At 42.2% G+C, this 26,379-nt stretch overlaps 2 protein-coding genes across 3 annotated transcripts in view; one reads left to right on the forward strand and one right to left on the reverse strand.

Annotated features, from left to right (window-relative positions):
• Otud7b (OTU deubiquitinase 7B) overlaps positions 1-25,315 on the reverse strand; it is a 56,496-nt gene extending 31,181 nt beyond the window's left edge. The window contains exon 1 of one of the 2 annotated variants that reach the window (XM_075978100.1): positions 25,118-25,285. The gene's annotated coding sequence lies outside the window, so the exon portion shown is untranslated. Of the gene's footprint in view, positions 1-25,117 lie in introns of both variants that reach the window. The other variant, XM_075978101.1, reaches the window with a different exon arrangement.
• Positions 1,226-25,826, forward strand: LOC142854075 (uncharacterized). Its single transcript, XM_075979189.1, has 3 exons — positions 1,226-1,285; positions 24,821-24,998; positions 25,278-25,826. The coding sequence occupies exons 1-3, from the start codon at positions 1,226-1,228 to the stop codon at positions 25,715-25,717; spliced, it is 678 nt and encodes a 225-aa protein (XP_075835304.1). The 3' UTR covers positions 25,718-25,826.
• Positions 25,827-26,379: the final 553 nt, after the last annotated feature.

Below are 26,379 nucleotides of genomic sequence, written 5' to 3' on the forward strand. Positions count from 1 at the left end.
GATAGGGCTGGGTTTTCTTTTTTTTTAAAATATTCATTTATTATGTATACAATATTCCCTCTGCGTGTATGCCTGAAGGCCAGAAGAGGGTACCAGACCTCATTACAGATGGTTGTGAGCCACCATGTGGTTGCTGGGAATTGAACTCAGGACCTTTGGAAGAGCAGGCAATGCTCTTAACCACTGAGCCATCTCTCCAGTCCCCATGGGTTTTCTTTTCTTAGGTTTTTGTTGTTGTTACATTTTGCTTTGTCTTTTGAATCAGGGTCTCTCTACATAGCTCTGGCTGTCTTGGAACTCACTATGTAGATGAGGCTAGCCTCGAACTCACAGAGATCTGTCTGCCTCTGCCTCCTGAGTGCTGGGATTAAAGGCATGCACCATCACACTCAGCCAAGATTGTATTTTCAATAAAGTTAATTTTTAAAATAGCCTACAAAAATAAAAGTTCTATTTGAGCTCTTTAAAGACTGACTATTGAATTTCTTATATATATACCACTACTAACAATAACAACAAATCAACAGCCTACACTAAATGCAAAACATAATAGCTCTCAAAAGTCAACTCTCTAACTTTTAGTAACAACCAACCCTCTCCCCTACTTGGTTCATAATTATTGGTCATTTCTTTATCGATTATGAAATATCTAGTCGGTGGAGAAATCAGATAGAAGGGGAAAAATAAAACTACTGTACTATCTGTGTTAGTTATCCATATAAGTTAATTCATTTTATAAATCTCTTTTGGTAATTAATTTCCTTCCACATACAGTTAACAGTTTTTAGCCTTCATTAGACAAAGAAGTTTTCCTTTTATAAAATTAGATACCTAAAAACCAGGCACACTGGTGTGTACCTGTAATCTCAGCACTCAGAAGGCTGAAGCAGGAGGACTGGCCTGAGTTGAAGGCCACCCTAAGCTACAGAGTACCAGGTTAGCCAAGGTTACATAATGAGATACTATTTCAAACAACAAAACAACAAATTAGATACTTCAGCTCAAAGATTTTCATCACTTTCTTCTTTTTAGTTCTGCATCTATCTTTTCTGGTCATCTCTAAAACTCATTTAGCTACTATAGGCTCTATAAAAAGCCATTGTTATTAGTTGGTCTTTTAGACACTTCCATCCTAACTTCAACTTGACTATCAGTCATTCATTCAAGATCTGCCAACCTGAACTACCGTCTTCTAGATACCGACTTAAGGGCTGGGATACAAACGATGAAGAGGAGACACCATTCCACCTTCAAGGCATTTGAGCTGGATGAGGAGTGTACACCTGTTAGTGTCACTAGTGCAGGAAACTCAGAGCAACTATTTCACCTACAAGAGTTAGGAAGTGGAATCTCTAAGAACAGCAGGAAGTGAGAGGAGAAGATTGCATTTTGGTGGATATCCTTGATGTCAGCATTATTATTATTTTATACTTTAAAAGCTTAAGCCGGGCGGTGGTGGCGCACGCCTTTAATCCCAGCACTCGGGAGGCAGAGGCAGGCGGATCTCTGTGAGCTCGAGACCAGCCTGGTCTACAGAGCTAGTTCCAGGACAGGCTCCAAAGCCACAGAGAAACCCTGTCTCGAGAAAAAAAAAAAGCTTAGAAATAGACTTAACATAACACACTTATATGCACGCACATGCGCACGCACACAGGCACACGTGCACACACGCACACACCCCTAATGAACAGTTGTGGTTTTAAAATGTTTGTGCTAATCTATGTATCCATACTTAAAATAGGCTTATGAATTATTTGTTGGTTTCAAATATTTACCGTTTTCTGATCCATCCCATTGATATAAGGAGGTCTGTATGAACAAATACAATTTACATGTGTGTAACTGAGAGTTCACTAAATAGCTTTTGTAGATTTGTTTGTGAAACACACTGACAGATCATAAAAATAGTTTCAAATTATAGTAGTATACACCTGTAATCTCAATATTCAAAAGACTGATGCAACTCTCAAGTTCAAGACAAGCCTTAGCTACTTAGTGAGTTCCAGACCAACCTGGGCTACATATCATGACTCTATCTCCCAAATATTTTTAACTAAATACTCCTTAAGGTTTTTAATTTTGTGCTTTCTGATAGCTGACATATATACACAGAGGCATTTGTCACATCTAAATGACATCCAAAGGGCAAGGCAGTGTTGATTCTGATTCAGATTCAAACAGTTCTATGAAGACTTATGGTAAAATCATATTTGTTTAATCGCAAGAAGTACTCTTCATTTTTCTTTTAAAAATACTATCCATCTTGCTGGGCGATGGTGGCGCACGCCTTTAATCCCAGCATTCGGGAGGCAGAGGCAGGCGGATCTCTGTGAGCTCGAGACCAGCCTGGTGTACAGAGCTAGTTCCAGGACAGGCTCCAAAGCCACAGAGAAACCCTGTCTCGAAAAACCAAAAAAAAAAAAAAAATATATCCATCCTTATTGATACTGTTCCAGCTGTTACTATCCCTCCCAGTAACTACACAGTCACACAGTCACACGTATCCCAGATGGAGTTAGAAGTGCACACTCTAATACGGGTTGTCTCCAGCACTCTTTGGACTTCTTTCACTTAAATAGGCTGCTCCCTCTTGCAGTATTTGTTTCACTTTTAGTAGCAAATTGGGGCTGGAGGAATGCTCAGGAGTTAAGTACTGGTTGCCCTTCTAGAGGACTTGGGATTGATTCCCAACACCCACATTGATACCTGTAATTCCAGTTCTAGGGAATCCAACACCCTTTTCTGGCCTCTGCTGGTACCAGGCACGTACAAACCACACAGTCATACATGTAGACAAAATTTTTACAAATTGGGGAGTTAGAGAGATGGCCCAACAGTTAAAGAGTCCTTCCTGCTCTTGCATAGGAGTTCAGTTCAGCTCTCAACATTCACATTGTTGGCTTACAACCACCTGTTACTTCAGTTCCAGGGGATCTGATATCCTCTTCTGATCTGCACCAGACACCAGGCATGTACATGGTCTACATACATACATTAATAAACCTTAAAAAATAAGTCTCTTGCACTTATGTACATAAGATTAGGTATGAGTATACGACACACTCTGATGGCTCTAGTCTAGAGCAGTGCACTCCATGCTTTCGTCATTCACATAATTAACATCCTATGTGGACAGAGGTAGGGAGGCGCAGAAAGTTAGTGTTTTCCAGTGTAGCACTTTAGAGTCACGAACTTTTAGAAATATCAGAGACTTTTTTGAGACAGGGTTCTCTCTGTAACAGCCCTGGCAGTCCTGTAACTCACTTTGTAGACCAGGCTGGCCTCAACTCACAGAGATCCACCTGCATCCGCCTCCTGAGTGCTGGAATTAAAGGCGTGCGCCACCACACCTGGCTTTATCAGAGACCAGTTTATCGCATACTTCAAGTTACAGATGACAAGAACTCAGAGCCAAGTGAGTGAGGTTTAATCACCTGTCCAAAGACACAGAGCTAACTAGTGATAAAACTAGTTCCAAGATCATAAATCTAGCTGGGTGGTGGTGGCTCACACCTTTAATCCCAGCACTCAGGAGGCAGAGGCAGGCGGACCTCTGTGAGTTCAAGGCCAGCCTGGTCTACAAGAGCTAGTTCCAGGATAGGCTCCAAGCTACAGAGAAATTCTGCCTCGAAAAAAAAAAAAACAAACAAACAAAAAATCATAAATCTAGTGATTCCAGTAGCTGTTACCTGACATCACATATCATTAACTTTCAGTTTCCTCCAGTACCCAGCTAAATCTACAACATCTACAACATCTTCAACATCTGTGAACCAAAGAAAAAGATGTGCACTTTAAAAGTCAACCCTTAAGCAATCTCCATTCAGGAAAAGAAATCATCTGTAAAGATATCAGAGCAGCAGAGCAAAATCACTTCTGTGTGCCAATCAACACTAAGAGAGAAATCCTACTTGGAACATCATATGCCTAAGACCTAAAGCAAGACGGTGGGATAAAATTATGCATCACAGAGATATTTTCTTTTTACTTTTATATTGACGGTTTAAAGCTAGATTACTTTTTCATAATAAACTTATTTTTATTGAATAAAACTTCTCTTGTACTAATTAAATATCACTGTTGAGTTTTGAACAGAAACAAACAAAATACCAACTTTAACACATTTCCTGTTTACCTGAGTGGAAAGCCTAGACAAAATACCAACTTTAACACATTTCCTGTTTACCTGAGTGGAAAACCTAAACAAAATACCATGTTGAGAGAAGGTACCAAGTCATGGGGCAAAGGGCAGTTAAGAAATATGAGTTAATTTAAATGTAAGCATTAGCTAGTAACAAGCCTAAGCTACTGGCCGAGCCTTTACAATTAATATTAAGTTTCTGAGTGATTATTTAGGAGCAGCTCCCTGCACAGAAAAACTCCACCTACAGGAAGATATCAGTTAACTTCCTTTACTGAATAAATATATACCAAGTATCAGAAATTTGAGACAAAGACAAAAGAAACCACAAAAGGGGGAAAGATCTTCAATATCTACTGAACAAATTGCTTTTTTATTATTATTACAGTCAAGTTTCTCTTCAAGAATGCCAATCATTTGAAGCTATCTATGAAGTCCTTTGATGAAATACCTAATCAAATACTTCAGTCAAAGACATTGTTTACTCAATCTCACTACTTTGGGAGTCAAACAGACACTGATCTGGACCAAAATGTTTGCTATCTATTATACAGGATCCATATTAGAAGAAAGTGGTTGATCTTATTTCCAACTCAGGATAAGCTGTTTCCTATGTAGATGAATGCTTTCAGAAGAACATACTGAAAATGTCCAAGGTCAGTGTGGTGGTGTCTGCCTATCACCCCAGCATTTGAGAGGTGAAGGCAGAAGGATGAGGGCCATCTTTAGCTACCCAGGCTGGGCTAGACGAAACCCTGTCTATTCTCCTCCTTTCACCTCCCCGCCAAAATGACAAGTCCTGTTAAACTTGCTTGCACAAATATGATGCAAATAAGAAAACTGTTGAACTCTTTGTGCATATAGGCTGGATAGAAGTAACCCAGACAACCCTTCACAAGAATATAGCATCAGACCAAGTCTGTAAAAGAAAGGTCTTTCCCTCTCCCTCAGAAACTACAAAAGCACCAATTACTAGATAAACACCTCACTGGCCTCTGACTCTTCCCTAAAACTATCTTAAGAATGAGTTATTATCCATTGTTGTTTTCAGTGGTAGTAGTGTTGGTAGTAATAATTACTGGCTTTAAAAATAGAAAAGACATAAAAGGAACGATAGAAAATTATCTCAAAAACCAAACCCAGTTTTAATGAGAATTCAAAAGCAAATAAGTACTCTCAATTCTACTAGATGGCCAATAAGTTACTTCTATCAAAAAAAACCTGGAGGACTAACTCAAGCAAAATAAAAATCACACATTTCCCCTTAAATTATGCACTTAATAGGCCAAACTGACCCAGTCGGCAAGTGTTAGGCTCAGAGCCGCAGTGAGAACCTGAAACCACAGAACTGTGTCACTGCGCCCTTTCCTCAAAAGCTTTACCTACACAGGTAAATGGTTAGGATTACAGTTAGTGGAGGGGGCCTGCTCCACAATGCACATACAGAGGTCATACGACGACATGTGAGAGTCAGTTTGAAGTAACCAACTCAGGTCAGCACAAGTGGTGCAAATGCCTTTGCTCACTGACCCATCTCACCGGCCCCAGGACATAACTTTCCAAAGAAGAAAGACTGAAACGTCTGAGGAAGGCACTGGTAAAGCACAGCACCTGAGTACTTTTTGAATATTTAACACAGAGTGGGCACAGGGGCACATGCCTGTAACACCAGCACTGTGAAGGCTGGGGAAGGTAGTCACAGTCCAAGGTGAGCCACGGCTACAAGAACAGGGAGACTATCTCGCTGACTATGCTCCTACCAAATATCACACATTACTTACAGGTCAGACACACCCACATCAACTATCCCATTAATCTCACAAGATATATTCAGATTCTCTTAGTACCCAGTGTTGTGTAATAGTCTCCTTGGAGGGAGCTGGAGAGATGGCTCAGAGGTTAAGAGCATTGCCTGCTCTTCCAAAGGTCCTGAGTTCAATTCCCAGCAACCACATGGTGGCTCACAACCATCTGTAACGGGATCTGGTGCCCTCTTCTGGCCTGCAGTCATACACACAGACAGAATATTGTATACAAAATAAATAAATATTAATATATATATATTTTAAAAAAAATAGTCTCCTTGGAGATTGAAACATTCTATCCCAGCATGTAAAGAGACCCTAAAGGGAGAGAACAACTTAAATTAGGTAACAAAAAAGCAGAGCCAGATGGTGGTGGAACGTGCCTTTAATCCCAGTACTTGGGAGTCGGAGGCAAGTGGATCCCTCTGAGTATGAGACCAGCCTGGTCTACAGGGTGATTTCCTGGACAGCCAGGGCTACATAGAGAAACAATTCTGAAAAACAAAAACAAGCAAACAAAAAAGTAGACCAGAGAGGGCTAGAGAGACGGCTCACCTTGGACTCAACTTCCTTCCCAGCCTTCACAGTGCTGGTGTTAAAGGAATTCGCCCCTGTGCCCACTCTACTTTATGTTAGATCTTCAAAAAGTACTCAGCAGTTAAGAGCACTGGTTGCTCTTCTAGAAAACCCAAGTTCAATTCCCAGCACCCACATGACAGCTCACAACTGTCAGTAACTCTAATTCCAGGGGATCAGACACCCTCACACAGATAGACATACATACAAGCAAAACACCAATGTACATAAAATAAAAATACTTTAAAAAGAAAGAAAGAAAGAAAGAAAGAAAGAAAGAAAGAAAGAAAGAAAGAAAGAAAGAAAGGAAAAGCAAAGGAAGAGGTCTGTCTGGATTACTCAAAGACAAATGTGGCAAGATTTGTGTTGAGCTGGAGTTTGTAAGGAAAGAGTTGACAGAAAGTCAAATTGCGTGCTAAAGTGCTTTCTGGGCGGCTTTAAAGCCCAAAGAGCAGTTCACTGAAGACATCTGCTGTAGAACACAGGTTAAAAACCATCAAGCCTGTCCCGGGAGTGGGTAATTATCCCCTAGATTGAGGAGAGCATGTTTTCCTCCAACAAAAGACCAGCCAGGAACTCCCTCAACAGCAGGTACAGTGTCAACACAGGGCCTGTCTGACCCAGGAAGCCTGCAGGCACAGCAAGACCATGTTCCCCTGTGGTCCTGGGTAGGAGGTATGAGCAGATAAAGTCAGGCCCACTGAATTCATCAGGTGTGGAGAGATGTAAGGAGGCTTCATGGAAGAGCTCCAGGATATGGAGATGTAATGGCGCAGAATAGTTGAGGGCTACAGGGAGCTAATTAAGTTAGCACCTCCCATCCATGCTTTGTACCCACCCTTGATTTATGGAGGAAACAAATGATACAAATAGATGGAACGTTTCCGTGCTATATTAGACCTCACTGATATGTGCCTTTAGTATCTTAGTAGTAAACTTCTGGGATCACCTGCCACTTGCTCAGAATCCATGACAAAAGACTTTCAGAGTGCTCCACTGAAGTATCTTTGTAACCCCACAATTTATTATGGAACGGTGGTTCAGGATGCCTTGCCCTGCCCGTCCTCTGGAAAAGGTTTTGTTTTTTGTTTTTTGTTTTTTTTTTTTTTTTTGAGACAGGGTTTCTCTGTGGTTTTGGAGCCTGTCCTGGAACTAGCTCTTGTAGACCAGGCTGGTCTCGAACTCACAGAGATCCGCATGCCTCTGTCTCCCGAGTGCTGGGATTAAAGGCGTGCGCCACCACCGCCCGGCTAAAGGTTTTGTTATATAGATAACATAATGCTAACCTAAGTGTTTTGCAGATCTCGAAAGTCATTAGAGACACATGTGTATGTGGATGGGGCTCAGTCTGCACAAAAAGCAAGGTCTGGGCACAGCTGTAAGATGCATATTATACTTGACAATGTTACTGACAAAAGCCCCTGCTTGTAAATATAAAGCTACAGGCATTCTTGGGATATTGGCAGATTTTCATGTCCCGTCCTGCCTAATCTGTCTGTCTTCTGTATAACCTGACGAAGAGCGTTATATAGAACTGGGACGGAGAGGTTCAAGAGCAGGAGGTTCAGGAACAGGCTAAGCTCCTTGTAGGACAGGCTAGACAGCTGTGTGCCCCACTACTGTCCTTCCTGTCACAAGTCACCAGTTATTCACAAGGCTACAGCTGGTGGCTATGACAAAAGCAACCTGAGCACAGTTCCAATTGGATTTTAGCTTCAGTCATGGAAAGCAGCAGAAGCTATATACAACACCCAGTATAAATCTGACAGCATCCTCAATACTAAATAGTTCTAATACCTATAACTTTGGTCCTACCTAAACTCTAGAACACAAATGGAATTCAGATTCTGAGTCTTAAGCATCTGTAACGCTTTCTAGTAATTTCTAAAAGAAATCCTTGTGCCTATTTTGAAACTGTTGAATATCACTTATCCCAGGTATTGGCACATGGTAACAATGGCCATAATTTAAAAATAATACTCTCAAAAAAATAATAATACTCTCAAGCCATGTAGTGGTGCACACTTTTAATCCCACACTCAAAAGGTTGAGGCAGACTGATCTTTATGAGTTCGAGGGCAACCTGCTCTACAAAGCCAGCCCAGAACAGCCAGGGCTATTACATGAGAACCCCTGTCCCCTCCCCCCAGAAAAAAAACAATAATAATAATAATAATAACAACTACAATGAGTACTCTCTTTTATAACATGAGCTAAAGAATCAACTTAGAATACAAATAAAACTGATACATGGCTAGGCAAAGGACACCCAATTCCTTATGTTCTTCCCATCTCAAAACTCTTTCCTAGAATTATAATACAGAAAACATTTTCTAATTGAATGAGCTGCAGAAGGTAAATCTAAACAAAGTGTTCCTGGTCACATATTCAAAAGGAAGAACTAGGTAAAAGAAAAATGTCCCAACTGGAATAACTACATGACACTGTTAACGCATTACTCACCACCAAGTGACAAGAGAGAACATGAGACTGTGCATGGAACGTTCAGGAAGCCTAGGATGCTAATTCTTCCCAGTCTTCAAAGCACGTGGTCTAAAGCAGGCCACAGTGTCCAGTTTATGCCCGGGTATAAGTAGGGGGGGAAAGAGAAAAGGTATTATGGGCAGGTGGGCTGTCAGCGCAGACACATTTCTTGTATTCAAGAGCCTTTGAAACAGAGGAATTCACAAGATTCCAGCTATTTTCATACTTCTCTTACTTATGTATTTAAAGATTGTCATTTATATACAATATATGTAAATGACAGTCTAATGTAATAAAGGTTGCAGACATTATCTCTGAAGTCCACCAAAGCTCTATCTAAATCCCAGCTCTATCCCTCTTCTTCTTGTAACCTTGGGTAAGTTGTTCAGCCTCTTTGTAACCCTGGCAGAGACCTCCTGTGACATTCACTACAGTATTCTCAGCACTTCAGTGCTCAGTGCTTTAGTGTTTAGTACTCAGCGCAGTGCCTCAGCAACAGCAATGACTATTTTAAATAATTCATCTGTAATTGTGTGTAGGAATAGCTACCTTAAGGGACTGCTGTACTAAATGAGACATAAAGTGCCAGGTGGAAGTCAGGATAGGATCTACAATCAAACAGTAGTACCGTCTTCCTTTTTTTCTCCAGCTAGGTCACAAGTTATGACAGAGACCCTGGCAGAGAACAAAATGGGGTATGGGCCCTAGAAACCAAGTGCTGGAAGCTGTTTACTACTAGAAATCTGGCCACAAACCCCAGCAAACGTAGATGAAATTAGAGCAGTGCTAGGCCTTTACAGTTGAAGAATAACAAATGGTGATACAGAAAATGTTATTCTGAATCGTTGGGCATCTGTCAATACGTAGATAAAATCATGGCTAAAAAGAAAAGAAGGTGAGAAGGAGCACTACCTTAATGAGTCTGGTTACATATTTTAAAGACACATACAAGCCTCTGATCTGTTAGTAAAAGTACTAACAGCTTCACGGTACTCACCTCCCTGTAGGGAAGAACACCTATGTAAGTTGTCAATCGCTGACAACATAAACCAGCAAGAGCTGACTTCAGACTCACATCCTACCTTTACTCCAAAAAGACATTACTTACAGCTTGCTAACCCAAGCAGCCATTCTACTTGCAAGGGAAAAATTATTTCATCTTTAAAACTGAGAGAAAGAATATACATTTAAGTCCAAATTCCAAAGGAATCTTTCCCTTTGAATACAAAGAGCTGAGCCTCAAAAGAAGACAACACTAATTACTTGTTGTAGTGCACGTTGAGCATGACAGCTGTGAGCACACAGTAGTGTTTAAGTGCACAGAAAACCTATCCAGAACTGAAACAGCCTGTGGTTAGACCTCATCATAATGTGGTCTTTAACTTCCCATTCCATTTCCCAGGCTTCTGATCTGCACTTTTAGCCACGATCTATCTCCTCCTAAGCAATATGATACGGTAAGAGAGAACACTGAAGGACAGACAGTCGAGAGAGCTCCAGGCTGAGCTCCATTGCTCACTGGAAGCAAACAAACTAGTGACTTCAATTCTCAATTCAGTATTAGCTGAAAGCTTCTGGCTAGAACCAGTGTTTTCCAAAGGTTCCCATGAGGGAAATCTTCCCAAGAAAAATATCCCAAACCAACCTAACGAAGCTTTCCTATTGCCCTAAACTATTTGAAAATATGCACATTATTATCTACCCCTTTCCCACAATAAGAATTACTAAATTGTATTTCTCTCCAAATCACTCAAATTTCTCACTATTCATTAGTGGAAATTTTTACCTCTACCTTCCATACTTATACAGAATGCTACATGAATTGATTCCGCACTTAATATTTAGTATTCATGACTTTGCATTAATATTTATCTTGTTTGCAAATATTTATTTATTTTTTTAAAGATTTATTTATTGTGCTTATAGTATTCTGCCTGCATACATGCCTACAGGCCAGAAGGGAGCACCAGATCTCATTACAGATGGTTGTGAGCCACCATGTGAATGCTGGGAATTGAACTCAGAACCTTTAGAAAAGCAGGCAGTGCTTTTAACCACTGAGCCATCTCTCCAGCCCCCATGTTTGCAAATACTTAGTACTCAAAATGTTCATGTGTACGCACGTGCACACTGTGGACAGACAAGACAATGTGGGTGTGCACATGTGGTTTGTACATGGAGGCCAGAGAATTGTATTAGGTGTTAGTTCACTTTTACTATTATTTGTTCACTTACAACTGTTTATTTATTTGAGGCAGGATCTTTCACTAGCTTGGAGCGCATCTTGTATGTTAGTCTGACTGGCCACTGAAACCCAGGGACCTGCCTGTCTCCCCCTCCCTAGTTCAGGGATTACCAGCATTACCACCAACACCACAGACAGCTTTGCTATATGGGTAACAGAGATCAAACTAACGTCCTCATGCTTGTGACTGGCAAGAACTTTAAGAACTGAGCTATCTCCCAAGTCCTAATTATTAATTTCTTGATGCATATAACTCTATACCGGAGGCCCAACTTTTCAGAAAGCAAATATACAAACAGTGTTTGTTGTTAATTACCATCTTGGACAAGTAATTCAAATTTTCTGGTCCTTGTTTTCCTCAGCTAGAAAATGATAGTAACATGTAAAGTTCCTTTAGGTCTAAAATGCTGTATGATGCTATATATGCTACAAAGTCTGCATTTGTTTCTCAGTGTGTGTGTGTGTGTGTGTGTGTGTGAGAGAGAGAGAGAGAGAGAGAGAGAGAGAGAGAGAGTCCTATCTAACCCAGAATGTGGATTCCCACAGAACCTATCTTCTTACTCTTATTTACTGGACAACACCTTCTTAGCATCACTCTGGTGCATCTGCCCAGAGCCAAGTACACAGAGAGTGCTCAGGAGACAGGATGTATCATCTTCACCAGTCAGCAAACACCAAAGGAAATTTACACAATCTTAATTTTCATGATGAACAAGTATATTATAAAAAAATTACAAAGATGATGTGAAAGAAGCTAGGATAGGGCAACACTTAAGTCTAATTTTCAAAATCTTTTTCAGGATTCTGAGAAAAGTAATGGGGAATCTCTATCTCTGGTCAGTAGGTAAACAATAGCAGGCAAGAATAAAGGACATCAGAGACTTGTCCCTTAGTAAGTGATGGTAAATCAAAAAAACAGAAGCAGGTGCTCACAGCGGGCTCTAACAGCAGACAAGAACTTGCTGCCTAACACGTGTAGCTGTCAACACACGTTTCCCCACGTCTGGACCTCAGCTCCTCCACAGACCAGCTCCACAGAACAGCAAGCTTTACTAACATCATGGTCTCAAAGAAGAAAGCTCCTTTTCCTTTGCTCTTAGCTGCTAATGATTCAAAAAGCACAAAAAAGGGGCTGGGGAGATGGTTCAGTGGTTAGGAGTGCTGGCTGTTCTTCAGAGAACCCAGGTTCAATTCCCATCGAGTACATGGCAGCTCACGACTGTCTGTAACTCCAGCTCCAGGGGATCTAACACCCTCTCACAGACATGCATGCAAGCAAAACACCAATGCACATAAAATAAATAAATAAAATAAAAATACTTTTAGAATGCACAAAAAGATTAACGCATTTAAAATAGCTTTGACCGAAGGAAAGAGAGAGGGAGGGCCGGGCGGTGGTGGCGCATGCCTTTAATTCCAGCACTCGGGAGGCAGAGGCAGGTGGATCTCTGTGAGTTTGAGGCCAGCCTGGTCTACAAGAGCTAGTTCCAGGACAGGCTCCCAAGCTACAGAGAGACCCTGTCTCGAAAAACCAAAAAAAAAAAAAAAGGGGGGGAGAGGGAGGGAAGAAATCCTACTAAAGAACACAAAATTGACCTTTCCAGGTATATTTTTCATATAATGTTATCCAATTAACTGTTAGTATACAGCCTGGAGATAGTTAAATTACAAGGCTTCCATAACACCCTCCACCAGGTTTTGAAGAGTTAGGGAAAGATGCTATGCTCCTGTCCACAGTCCTATTCTGCAATATCTAACCTCTGCTTCTTTGCTCTTTCCCTGACTTCAGCATCTTCCCAACCTAAGAATACTCTGGGAACCACAAGGTAGTAGAATAGTCTGGGGCTAAAGCTCCTTCCCTCTTCCTTCCCCAAGTTCCTAAATAAAGTCAAGGCCACAGGCAATTTTCTCCAACACCAAATCTCCCTATGGAGACAGTCAAAGGGGGCGGGTATCATTTATGGACTATGTAAACTTATTAAACCAACACAATTACATGTACATAGTCACAGCATATTTTTCATCTCAGGCTTTCTGTTTTGTTTTATGTTTTTGTTTTTGTTTTTTGAGACAGGGTTTCTCTGTGTAGCCCTGGCTGTACTGGAACTCGCTTTGTAGACCTGGTTGCCCTCAAACTCACAGAGATCCACCTCCCTCTGCTTCCCATGTGTTAGGATTAAAGGCATGCACCACCATGCCCGGCACCTCTTAGGCTTCTTGGCCAAAGCTAAGTTACCGACTGAGCTATCTCTGTAGCCCTAATTATTATTTTTTTAAATATTTATTTATTTATTATGTATACAATATTCTGTCTGCGTGTATTCCTGCAGGCCAGAAGAGGGCACCAGACATCATTACAGATGGTTGTGAGCCACCATATGGTTGCCGGGAATTGAACTCAGGACCTTTGGAAGAGCAGGTGATGCTCTTAACCACTGAGCCATCTCTCCAGCCCTGTAGCCCTAATTATTATCATCTTAATTCTGACGACATTAATAGAAGCCACTCTAGCTCCACACATTCCCTTACAACCTTCATGTGATGCAAAAGAGACTCTCCACCAAAATTTGACCTAACGATAACTGTAAAAAAAACTAGTTGAAGTAAAATTCAGAAGTACATTTCAGAAATATAATTGAATTTGGGATTATCTACTTCAAAAACTTCATGATATTATGCTTCAGAACTCCAAGAGGAAATTAAACTTCATGTTAAACATACAAACTTAAGTAGATAAAATTACTAATATTTGACTGTTCATACAGTTACCTTAATAGTTAACTCTTTTTATTTTTTTTATTTATTTTTTATTTTTTGGATTTTTCGATACAGGGTTTCTCCGTGGCTTTTGGTTCCTGTCCTGGAACTAGCTCTTCTAGACCAGGCTGGCCTCGAACTCACAGAGATCCTCCTGCCTCTGCCTCCCGAGTGTTGGGATTAAAGGCGTGCGCCACCACCGCCCGGCTTAATAGTTAACTCTTACTTGGGGTTAGGCAAATCACTGAGGCCCAAACAATGTTTTGTTAGGGCTTTAGGCTGCAGAACTAGTATGACTTTGAAGCTTTTAAAACAATCATCTGTAGCTTTTGAAACATCCTGCCTTCAATTTTGTTTGTTCATTTGTTTGTTTGTTAAGACAGAGTTTTTCTGTGTAGCCCTGGCTATCCTGGAACTCACTTTGTAGTTCAGGCTAGACTAGAACTCAAGAGATTCACCTGCCTCTCTGCCTCTGCCTCCTGAGTGCTGGGATTAAAGATGTGTAACCAACCAACAACCTAGGCCTCCTCAATTTAAAAAAAAAAAAAAAAAGATGGGAGGGAGAAAGGAAGCAAGCGAGTTGGGCAGTGGTGGGGCATGACTTTAATCCCAGAGGTAGAGGCAGGTGAATCTCTGAGTTAGTAGCTAGCCTGGTCTACAGGACAGCCAGGCCTACACAGAGAAACCCTGTCTCAAAAAACAACAAAAATAATTCTGGTATCCCACAGTGGGTAGGCTGAGGCAGGACTGTGAATTCTGGAACAGGCCAGTGCGAGCTACATAGTTAGACCTCATCTCAAAAAAAAAAAAAGTTGAGAAGCGGGACGTGGGAGGAGACATGGCTAAAAGTACATGTACACATATATGTAAGAATGTGTGCTGGCCGGGTGGTGGTGGCGCACGCCTTTAATCCCAGCACTTGGGAGGCAGAGGCAGGCAGATCTCTGTGAGTTCGAGGCCAGCCTGGTCTACAAGAGCTAGTTCCAGAACAGGCTCTAAAGCTACACAGAGAAACCCTGTCTCGAAAACCTAAACAAACATACAAATAAATAAATAAATAAATAAAAAAGAATGTGTGCTGGAGGTGGGAGACATGGTTAAAAATACTTGTACACATGTATGTAGGAATGTGTGTACCACGTTTTCTTCTGTAAGTCAAAATTTCCTGTTCTTCAGCAGCATTTAGTAAGTAAACAGAGGTTGGTGTGTGTGTGTGTGTGAATATTCATCTCTAATGAGGATATAAAGACCTTGATGACAAAAGCAGAATCTGATAGCTACTGAAGTGAGTCTGGCCACAGGAGCACACAAGGATCAAAAGTCACCAGGATCAATTCCCAGGAGTTTCCCCACTGCGATGATATCACCTATCCATTTCTGATACAACTTCCAAGGACTGTGCTCTGACTCCCTGCAGGAAATTAGTCTTGAGTGTACTTTATGTATATTTCAATATACTTTTATTGCAGTATGTTTCTTTGTAAATTTTACTTTTATAGGGACATCTCCAATTTTTAAATTAAAATAAGAGTTCACTAACTCAACAGATACCCTTATTTTTTATTAATCTGACCATTTAATCACTAATCATGACTAATTGTTACTAAATGCTTACTGTGGTAAGACCCACAAGGAAAACAAAAATAAGGGACTACTTGTCTGTTTTTAAGGCACTTACCGTGCCTAGAAGAGGTATACCAATGGCACAAATAAGCCAAAGGATGAGAACATACAAATCCTACATGACAAGTACCAATAACACAGTACAGATCAGCAGTGCTACAGCCGGTCGCATCCTACTGGGAGACAAAACAAGAAAGATGCTGTGAAAGACTGAACCCAGATCTTAACGGCTGTAGGGGCTCTTTAGCAGTGGAAAGAGGAAGTAAACTTAAAGATTAAGTGGCAGCATGAACTAGATCCACATCTAGACACATCTGAGAAAGCCATTTTGAGAACACTGCAAACACTGTATTATCTGTTTACAATAGTAAGACTACTTACATAAGATTTATACAATATACATAAACATGTTTATGAATATACAATATGTAGGAAAAAATTATAAACTCTAAAATGAAATGATCAGGCCCACAGTCTCTTCTTGAAAAGAGGAAGGGGGATGGATGTAGGTTAGACTTCAGCTATATTTGTAAAATATTTTAAAGAGTGTAAGACATCTAAAACAAATATGATAAAATAGTAATATTCTTTATATTTGAGTTGCGGACTCAAAATTATGTTAGGGCTTTTCCCCTAAAATTTCCTAAATTTTTAAAATAGCTCCTCATGAAAAACTGAAAAGCAGCTAGGCAGTGGTGGTACACGCCTTTAATCCCAGCACACAGGAGGCAGAAGCAGGTGGATCTTTAAATTCCAGAACAGCCTGGTCTATATAGTGAATTCCAGGAAAGCCAGGGCTATAAAGAAAAACCATGTCTCAAAATAAAATAAAAAAAAATTGAAAAGGATGGGTAGGCAGCTGGCAAACTCCGGGAATCATGGGTTGGGGAATATAGCTCAGCAGCACACGCCTAACATGCAAAGGTGACCCTGGGGCTGATGCCTCGCACAACAGAGGAAAGCCAGAAATAAGGGCCATTAATGCAATAGTAACACTCAAGCGGGATAGTTCCTCTAAACTTTTAAGGCAGTAGTTTTCAACCATCCTAATGCTGTAACTCTTTAATACAATTCTTCCTCTATAATACACCACCATGTGATGGTGACCCCCAACAAACCATAAAATTTTGTTGCTACTTGATAATTGTAATTTTGCTACTGATATGAATTGTAATGTAAACATCTGATATGTAGGATATCTGATCAACCCCTGTGAAAGGGTCCTTCAACAACCCCCAAAGGGGTTGCGACCCACATGTTAAGAACTGCTGTTTCGAGAGAACACGTGATCGGTTTCATTTTAGGCTGGAGTCATAAATACTTCACACAGTACACACAAGAAGCGTCTAGAAAGGGCGGAGTAGGGTTGACAAACTGGTTAAGAATGAAGTTTTTATATTGCCATCCCAAATCAGATAGCTGAGGGGAGTGAGAACCACCTTCCCAAATAACTTAAATGCCGGTGGAGCAAAGTCATCTCCCCCAAAACAAAGCCAAGGAAACTTCCAGCTACAGAGGAATCCAGACAAGGACTAGCTGTGAGTAGTTCTTCTGTACCTCCTTTCTCCCCTCCCCCAACACTCATAAACAAAAACAAAATGTACCCTTGCCCACTTGAGAAAGAATCAAGAATTGGCAGATCTGCTGAAGTGGACAGCTTCCAAACCAAAGCCCTTTTCTGGGGAAGATGTTGACACAGCTCAGAAAACAGAAGAAAATCGCAAGTCAGTCAAGATCTGAGGAAGGTACCCATCCTTCCACACTCCCCAGAGTCTTAACTTCCTCAAGGGAATCAGGAAACTGAAAACGTTCGCTATCTGATCCTGTCTTTCCCCAGCAAAAAAATGACACACAAACTCCCATTAAAACCAATCTCCTTCCACAATTAAAAGGTATCCTGGCCGGGCGATGGTGGCGCACGCCTTTAATCCCAGCACTCGGGAGGCAGAGGCAGGCGGATCTCTGTGAGTTCGAGACCAGCCTGGTCTACAGAGCGAGTTCCAGGACAGGCTCCAAAGCCACAGAGAAACCCTGTCTCGAAAAACCAAAAAAAAAAAAAAGATATCCTAATAATACCTTCTAGACACCTAATTGACCAAGTCAAAAGTCCCTCCTAAGTGGTACTTTCAAAGCAGGATTTTCTCCATCAAATCTTGGGAAATATCATTGTTCCTTTGGTTAAAAATGACAGTGGGATGGGGTAATAATAAGCCCTTCTGTCTTGCAGCACAACACAAGGAGGGAGAATGAAACACACACTGAAACAGGACAGCAGAGAGAACGAACAGTGTGCTGACCTCACATTTATTAATCACCTGCCAAAGGTCAGCCACAAGACTGAATCCTAGACTGAGCTACTAAAACTACTCTGTGATTCTGATTAAATCCTCAGGTATTCAATTTGAAAATTAATAAAATATAGTAATCCCTCCAATTCTCTAGCTCCATAAATTCCATCAACAAAAATGCTCTGGTTAAACAGAAAAGTACCAAAAGGCCCTTTGCCTTGTTCATTTCAAATACACTTTAGACGCCACTGAAATAACCTTTCTTGGATTTGAAACTTATCACCATATGCTTATAATCCTTATTATCACCCCCATTTACTGCACCACCAGTTAAAGCACGCCAGTGGCAGAGCACAAACCTAGCACGAAACTGAGTTCAATTCTCAGCACCACAAAATAAACATAAGTCAGGCATGGAGGTTCACAACTGCACTTAGGAACACTTATGAGGCTGGCAAAGAAACAGCTATAAGTTCAAGACCAGGGCTGGAGAGATGGCTCAGAGGTGCCACTGGCTGCTCTTCCAGAGGTCCTGAGTTCAATTCCCAGCAACCACATGGTGGCTCACAACCATCTGTACTGAGATCTGGCGCCCTCCTCTGGCGTGCGGGCATACATGGAGGCAGAATGTTATATACATAATAAATAAATAAATCTTAAAAAAAAAAGTTCAAGACCAGCCTGAGTTACGTAGTTAAATTCCAGGCCTGCCTAGGTTACAGCATGAAACTCCATCTCAATAAATAATGGATGGATGGATGGACATACTGACAGGAGATAAAGCTCCACATGATCCAGCCTTGCCCAATTTTGTCTGCCATCCATAATTTCTTAGACACTACATAAATCTGTTTCATTCCTTTACTTTTTTATTCGAGCTATAGTCTCGGCATACAGTATGCTACTCTCAGCCTCCTGGAGGCTGCATGCTTAGCTCAACCTTCCCTTCCAATGTCATCCTCTGGGAGGCCAATTGTTTGTTCTGTGGTTGCAGACCCATGGCAGAAATGACGTGTGGGCCTCCGTTCTCTACCCCATAACTTTATTACAGCTTTTACCACACTTCATCTATATATTTACTATCTCTCAATTACACCCGTTGTTCTCCACCTTCCTAATGCTGTGACCCTTTACTACAGTTCATGTTGTGGCGACCCCCATCAAAATATTGTTTTGTTGCTACTTCATAACTTTTTGCTTTTGCATAACTTTTATTTTGCTACTGTTATGAATAGTACTATAAATATCTATTTATGCGACCCCAAAAGGGGTCGTGATCCACCAGGTTGAGAACCACTAAATTAGACCCTTATGCTTCTTATGAGCAGAGACTTTTCCTGACCCATTCCCACCTCTCCAGCACCTAGGACAGAAGTTTGTAAGATGCGAGACTCCAATAGACACTGGGTGGGGCAAAGACTAGAAAACAGAACCAAATAAACAGGAAAGGAGAAAGAAGAAGCAACTGGGATGGCTCGAAGGAAGAAATGCTAACACTCCGGCTTCCTGCCAGTATCCACCATGCTGCTTTCTCTGAACCCATCCTCACACAACTACAGCTATTGCATATTTGTGATAACCCTGTTATCCACTGCCCCACCCCAACTCTGGCAACCAAATCAGCTTTCGTCGAACATGTGCCATTTGAAATCAAGTATACCCCAAATTGAACTCATCATGTTTTCCTTAAAAATAAGGAAATATGAGGCTGCAGAGATGGTTATGCATTTAAGAGCACTTGCTGCTCTTCTCGGAGGAGCAGGGCTGCGGACCCAGCACCCACATTAGGTAGCTCACAACCAACTGTAACTACGGTTTAGGGAATCTGGCACCCTAACCTGGCCAAGAGAGGAATTTCCACGGTACATATACACACATGCAGGACCTGCCATATACATCACATACATACAAAAATTTTTAAAAAGTAAAAATAAAGAAATCTTCTTAATGACTTTATCTCAGCCAGTGTCTCCTATAGCCCAGGCCTGACAAGTCCTATCTGACTCCTCGTCCTCCTGGGTCTCCCTCACCCAGTTCTCAACTTGTCTTTCACTACCTCATTTCTACTCTTTTCTGTATTCAACCTCAAAAAATATCCAAACATTTCTCTGACTTCCAGCCGAACTTGAAACTCAAGAACACGAAGCTGCATGTTGTCCTGGTCCTTCATTCAAGCACTTGGCACAGAACTGAATAAAAACAAGTTTAACCATCTCCTTTCACTTCAAACTATTTCTCAGAAGAAATAAAGGAGTAAGATATCACTAAACAACACAGTTGAACTTAATCCCAACCTAGCTAGAGATGATAAAATTCTTGTCTTTGCTGCCTCTGGTTTCCAACTCAGAAGTACAACCACCTGACTGGAGGTCAGCAATAATACCCTGTGCTCATGACATCACAAACGCATAGTTTTGTAATGACTACAAGAAGGTGGCGGCTGGCAGGGATGAAGGTGGCAAGTCCACTAAAGAACAGCTGTGTGCTTCTGTTACATGGAGACCTTTCTTTCATACACACCCTTTTTTAAATTAGCCATATTACCGGAGAATTTTCCTTTAAGATAGCTGGAGAAGATTTTTCAGTGCCCAAGACCTTCAAGAAAGCTACCTTAGTCTTTAACAATGCAGTGGGTTCTCCAGACTGGATGAAAGAAGATCCAGTCTAGCTGGAACACAGACATCATCGACCAACTGTTCTTATGCATGAGGGAGAAAGCCTGAGAGGCCACATTCACTTTCAGTTTTTTAAATTAGCCTACATTAAGATACTTAGTACAGTCTAGTTTTAATTACCTATAAATGGACTTTCAATTTTGTGGATTTCTAAAACCAAATATTTAAGCCAAAATTGTATAAACTGTACAATTGTACTTCTACAATTGTAAAATTCCTACAGACTTTTCCTTGCTATCAGATAATATAGGTTTAGAAATGTAAATTCAACATCAGTATAACCCCCAAAAGAGTAAGTCTGGCTTTAAAAATAATTGTTTTTTGGCAGGGTGGGGGTTACGAGGCAGGGTTTCTTCAATAGTCGAGGCTGTCCTAGAACTAGCTCTGTAGACCAGGCTGGCCTGAAACAGAAATTCACCTGCCTCTGTCTTCCAAGCGCTGGAATTAAAGGCATGTGCCACCACCACCAAGCAAAATAATGCATTTTTAAAATAATAAATTTGTTCAAAAAGCGTTGCATTCTTATGCCAGTACCCTCAACATTAGCAGAGCTAAATGCCCTGGAAATATGATGTCATCCTTACCACAAGCTTTGGAGCAGAACCCCGCCATAGTCTTGCGATTTCTCCACAGGCTGGTGCATTATGGGACAGGGACAAGCAGAGCTCAGACAGCAAGGTACACAAATACAAAAACTTCTATATGGAATCTTTCATCTACTGGCTATATATCTTTGGGCCAGAATGGTACAGAAAAGAAGCAGAAGAGTCACAATGTACCGGCGCCTGCCTGACTCCTTGTCCCTGAGTTCCTGGACCAAAGGGCTCAATATTTCTCATTAAATCCATCCTTTGTTCAAGGACCTACAATGACTCTATTGACCCTTCTATCCACATCCAACAGTTTGGCCTCTCAGTCCCTTCCACCCTCTTACTCCCCATGACTTGACCAGCCCACACTCTCCCCAGTCACTCTCACACATAACTTAGTCATTCATACAGACCATCGCTGCACACTGTATATGCTATACTTTATTTGGAAAATGATTTTGTTGGGTTTTTGATACTGGGTTTCATGTGTCCCAGGCTGGGTCTGAATTCACTACACATCTAAGGAAGGGTGCCCAGAAACCTCTGATCCTCCTGCCTCAACCTCCCAAGTACAGGGATTACATAGATGCACCACCACAACCGATCTATGCAGGGCTGACAACAGCCCCCAGCCCCTCAGAAAATATTTTTCTTTTATTCCTAACACAGAAAAGATTTTTATTGACTTTAATGTGCACACTTATATAGGTAATGATCTGGGCAAGGTCATGTCATAAAGAAGAACCAGAGTCCATAGTTTTATATGACTAATCCATAATCTCCCAAGTCCATTTCACAACATACTGATTCAGAAAGCTCTGTCTAATCTCACTAATTCCTTCCACTTCAAGTTTTCTCCAGCCCATCCACATGCCAGTATAACTGTTTAGACGGTTTCTGACATTTTAAAGTGTTTAAACACTAAAGCCTCTTCCCATGTATGTCACCATCCTCCTTCGCCCTGCTCTGTGTTCCATATATTACCTCCTGACCCCTCACCTCCCACTCCGAGGGAAAAGACACCTGTTTCACATCTATCTCCCCAAAGGCTGCCACTGGAGCTTGCAGGTTGCTTCATCCATAGGGGTGCTCAAATATTATTCAGCAAGGAATGTTTAAGTCCTCTCTTCTATTATCTTAAAAAGCCAAGTGAATTGAGCAGTTCATGATAAAACTGCCCTGCACAGAATTTTAATTGTCTGAATCTATCAGACACTACTAAGATTCCAGTCACCATTCCACATCGGAAACATCACTGAGATCACATTTCCAAGGACTGATTTTTCCCTTGGGTGGGATAAGTGTTTGTGCTAAGGAGGACACGGACACGGACATACACTTTCTCTCTCTCTCTCCAATAGTCTCAGTCAGTACTATTAGAATACTTGAGGCATCTGGGAGTCCAGAAACACAAGCAATACAATGCTCCCATAACAATGTGAACATTCATTTGTGATACTAAATTGCCCCATCATAGCTCACTTGGCTGCTACACAATGTACCTCACACTGTACCTCAAATTTCTAAAAATGCCTTCTGAGAACTAAGAATAGTGGAGGATCTATTGGGCTGCTTGCTTTACACTCATTTCTAGGTTTCCACAAACTCTTCACTCCCCACCCTGTGGAATAATATATACAGTTCAACAAAAGGAAGTCAGCTATAAACAGAAATCACCCATATATCATAACTACTATTGGCACCAGTCAATTCACAAGGATTAAAACATCTATTAACAGTCAAGACTCCAAGTGGATATATGTGATTCTTATTAATCCAATTTTAGACTCCAATTGAGATATTTTTCCACTAATGGGTAGGAGAGGAAAAGAGAGATAAAGCAATGATTATGCCAAGGAAGTTTTCAGACTAGTGATATAACTCCACCACAGAGCACCTAACACGGTGCATGCTGGTCGTCTGTCTTTCTACAGCACACCAGAACCCACTGCTGCCACCCTGCCTTATACAGCGCACAGGCCTGTTTTCTTTGGCAAAGTTTTACTCTTTTCTCCTCCACAGATATCGTCCCTGGTACTAAAGGAAAGGAATAAGACAAATCAGACCACCAAAAATAAACAAACAAATCAGTAGTAGTTTGAAAACAAACTTCCATCTTTACCTCCTATTTGAATGTGTAATGTCCAAAGCAGACATCTATTCGATTCTAAATTATTCACGGTAATGGATAATGCCTGGCCAAAAGGTGCTGATAATCCAAAGTGAGAAGGAAAAATCGAAAAAGAATCTATTTTGGTTTTGGAATATATGTTTTTCAGCATATTTGCCTTCTCAATTATTCGTAGCATGAGCTAATATTTGTGTTCATGTTCAGTCTCTAAGTACACAGAAACTGGCCTGTTAGGAAGGCGTTCTGAAGATGCCAGCTCACTAGTGAAGTTAGAACAGACTGCTATTCAGATCTGCACATGAGGAACAGCCAATTCCTTTTATCTTGCAGTTCTGCTCAGTCTTCAAAATATCAATAGACTAGTACAGCAGGTTAGTAAGCGGAAAAGACCTGCCTGAAAACAATGAGGGCAAAGAACATAATTAATTCCTCATTGTTTACCTAGAGCGTGTTCATTTGTCGGCTATGCACGGCCAGCATTTAACTACAAGTCTGGCTCTCCATCCCTTCAGGAACACAATCTCATTTATTAAGAAACATATTTTCTAAAATTAAAATAAAAATAAGTTATTCTTTTGGATTCATCTCGCCACTACTACTTCTTATTTTGCTTTTCCACCTCTGAAACAGGTTTTGAGAGACAAAGGGATCCTGCCTTCTGAAAGACCTCCTAAGTATATAGTAGGAAAAGCCAAAGACGGACAAATTACCAGCTTCTAGTTTCCTAAATAAAACATCTTCTATAGTACTCACAAAAGATAAGGAAAGAAAATGCCAAAGTCGAGTTAGCTTTGCAGTCATGAAAATTCCCTTAGAAGTGTGTGTGTGTGTGTGTGTGTGTGTGTGTGTGTGTGTGTGTGTGTGTGTGTGTGTGTTTGGTAGGGGATAACCTCTTAGATCAAATTTCATCCGTCCACTTCTTTCAATTTCCCCATTTTTACATGTGCCTTGCGCTCAGAAAAGATACCTAGGTTAGATAGACACTCTATCACCAGGGAGGAGAGACAGACTCTGAGGGCTGGTCCTTGTGAGCCGACAGGCTAAAAATACGCCGGCCCAGTAAACAAATCCCATTCCATCTCGACAGGAGCCACACCGTTAACCTAGTAATTATGAGAAGAGTGAGATCACGCAGCCCCCGGCTTACTCATCAGCAGCTTCGAAAGTTTCCATCGGCTCAGAGCAACTTTTCTTTTTTTCTAAAGTCCATAAGCCTGCCCTAGAATTTCTACACCTACACTTACAGCCTCTCTCTCTCTCTCTCTCTCTCTCTCTCTCTCTCTCTCTCTCTCTCTCTCTCTCTCTCCTTCCCTCCCTTCTTCCCCCCTCCCCTCACCCTTCCTCCATCACTGGTCGCACCTCCCTTTGGCTATCGAGAAGCAGCACAAACTTGTCTTTTCATTTTACTTTTATAATGACTTCAAAAGAACTTTATCCTACTGGCTTGAGGGGGCCCGTCGGCGGCATCTTGACCCCCCTAAAACTCCGCCATCCCTCCCCAAAAGCCTAGCGGACAAGAGGGGACCATCCAAACTGCCCAGCACAGCTCGGGAGAGGACAGGAACCGCCGGGCAGGGCTGGGAGCACGGGACGCAGGTGAAAAGACTGGCGTGAAGAGGGAAGGTGGGGACCAAGCAGGGAACGGCGAGGCGAGGAGCGGGTGCTCAAGGGAGATGGCTTCAGGTAAAGTCTGGTCAGAAAGAGGGAGCAGTGGAGCTCCGAGGCGCAGAGTTTGGGACGCTGGAGAGGCGGGAGGGGCGGGGGAGGACGGGGAGGGTTGTCAGGGCTGGGGGCTCCGTTACCCTCGCGACTCTCAGGGCAAGGCTCTAGGCCGGGGCGGAGCGCGGGGCCCGGCCGCCTCTCCTCATTCCTCGGCAGTGACCCCGGGGTCCGAGCGGCCCCTCCCCCGACGACGATGGAGGCGGAGGCGGACACTGCGACCGCGACTGTTGCTCTCCACAGGAACTGGAGCCGGAGCCAAGCCGGGACTGGCCGAGGCTGGCCTCTCCCCAGTGGCTTTCCGCCGGCTCCACACCGGGTCGCCACTCCGACTCCAGCGGCTGGTTCAGGATCGGTGGCTCTCGGCCGTCCGGCCGGAAACAAGAGCCCGTTTCCGGCCGGAGCGGGTTGGCGGTGACACCCTAGCCGCCCCCGGGCCTCCTCCCGCCCGGCGCGGCCGGCCCCGCCCCGTCCCGCCCCGCCCCGCAGCAGCCCCGCCCTCAGGGCCGTTCTGGGGCCGCGGCCAGTTTGGCGCTTGCCCGGCGCGTGACCCCGCGCGTTCTTGGCTCGCGTGCCCGAGCCCCCGGGCTGAAGCAGTTTTGAGCCGGGAGCTGGGAGCCCGGCGAGGACTCTTAGGACTTTGGGGTCGCCTCAGTTGGCGCCGGCCCTTTGGGAAGAAATAGAAACGGGAGGAGTAGTTCTCGAAAGGTGAGAAGGATGAAAATATTTGAGAAGAGGGCTGAAATTCTAGTTACTCCAAGCAGTCCTTCTGGACCGACCAGAGGAAAATAAACAGCGCTTCTTACAAACCAGCCCCGCCCAGTTATGCGTTCCCCTTGTTCCTTCACTTGAGCGTACCCTTTGCTGTACAGTATTTACTTGCATAACAATGACTCCCTAATGACACCTTGGCCGCAGACCTAGCGCTGTCGGTAAAAGTTATGTAGTACTTTTGATGGTTAATGTGTTTTTACAACGTTACAGCATAATTCGACGCCAGAATTTATTGAAGCCCTACTATGTAAAGGCACTGCACTCCGTAATACTGGAAATAGAAAAGTTAAAGAACACCAATTCCAAGCATCAACGGTCTTACAATTTAGTATTAATAAAATGCATTAACGTACTTTTAGGCAAGGCAAGACAAACATGTGCCATGTAGGTTACAGTGAGCTGTGCCCAGAGAGGGCATAGACGAGCCGTCTCAACCTTCCGTATCTGTAAAAGAATATGGACTGCTTCCACAAGAACCAATTGATTGCAAACACAAAATGGGGCCAGCCTCTGCTACACGCTAACCTAAAGAATCCTAGATTTTAGTTCAGACACTTAACATCGTGGTGCC

The sequence above is a fragment of the Microtus pennsylvanicus genome, chromosome 7, assembly GCF_037038515.1.
Source record: "Microtus pennsylvanicus isolate mMicPen1 chromosome 7, mMicPen1.hap1, whole genome shotgun sequence".
NCBI classification, from domain to species: Eukaryota; Metazoa; Chordata; class Mammalia; order Rodentia; family Cricetidae; genus Microtus; species Microtus pennsylvanicus.

Excerpts from the sequence above, each read along its gene's own strand:
- LOC142854075 (XM_075979189.1), top strand. The coding sequence starts at position 1,226 with ATGAAGAGGAGACACCATTCCACCTTCAAGGCATTTGAGCTGGATGAG. Across the intron at positions 1,286-24,820 it reads TGGATGAGGAGTGTACACCT|CCTAGCGGACAAGAGGGGAC; the intron begins GTTAGTGTCACT and ends CCTCCCCAAAAG. Across the intron at positions 24,999-25,277 it reads CTCAAGGGAGATGGCTTCAG|GAACTGGAGCCGGAGCCAAG; the intron begins GTAAAGTCTGGT and ends TGCTCTCCACAG.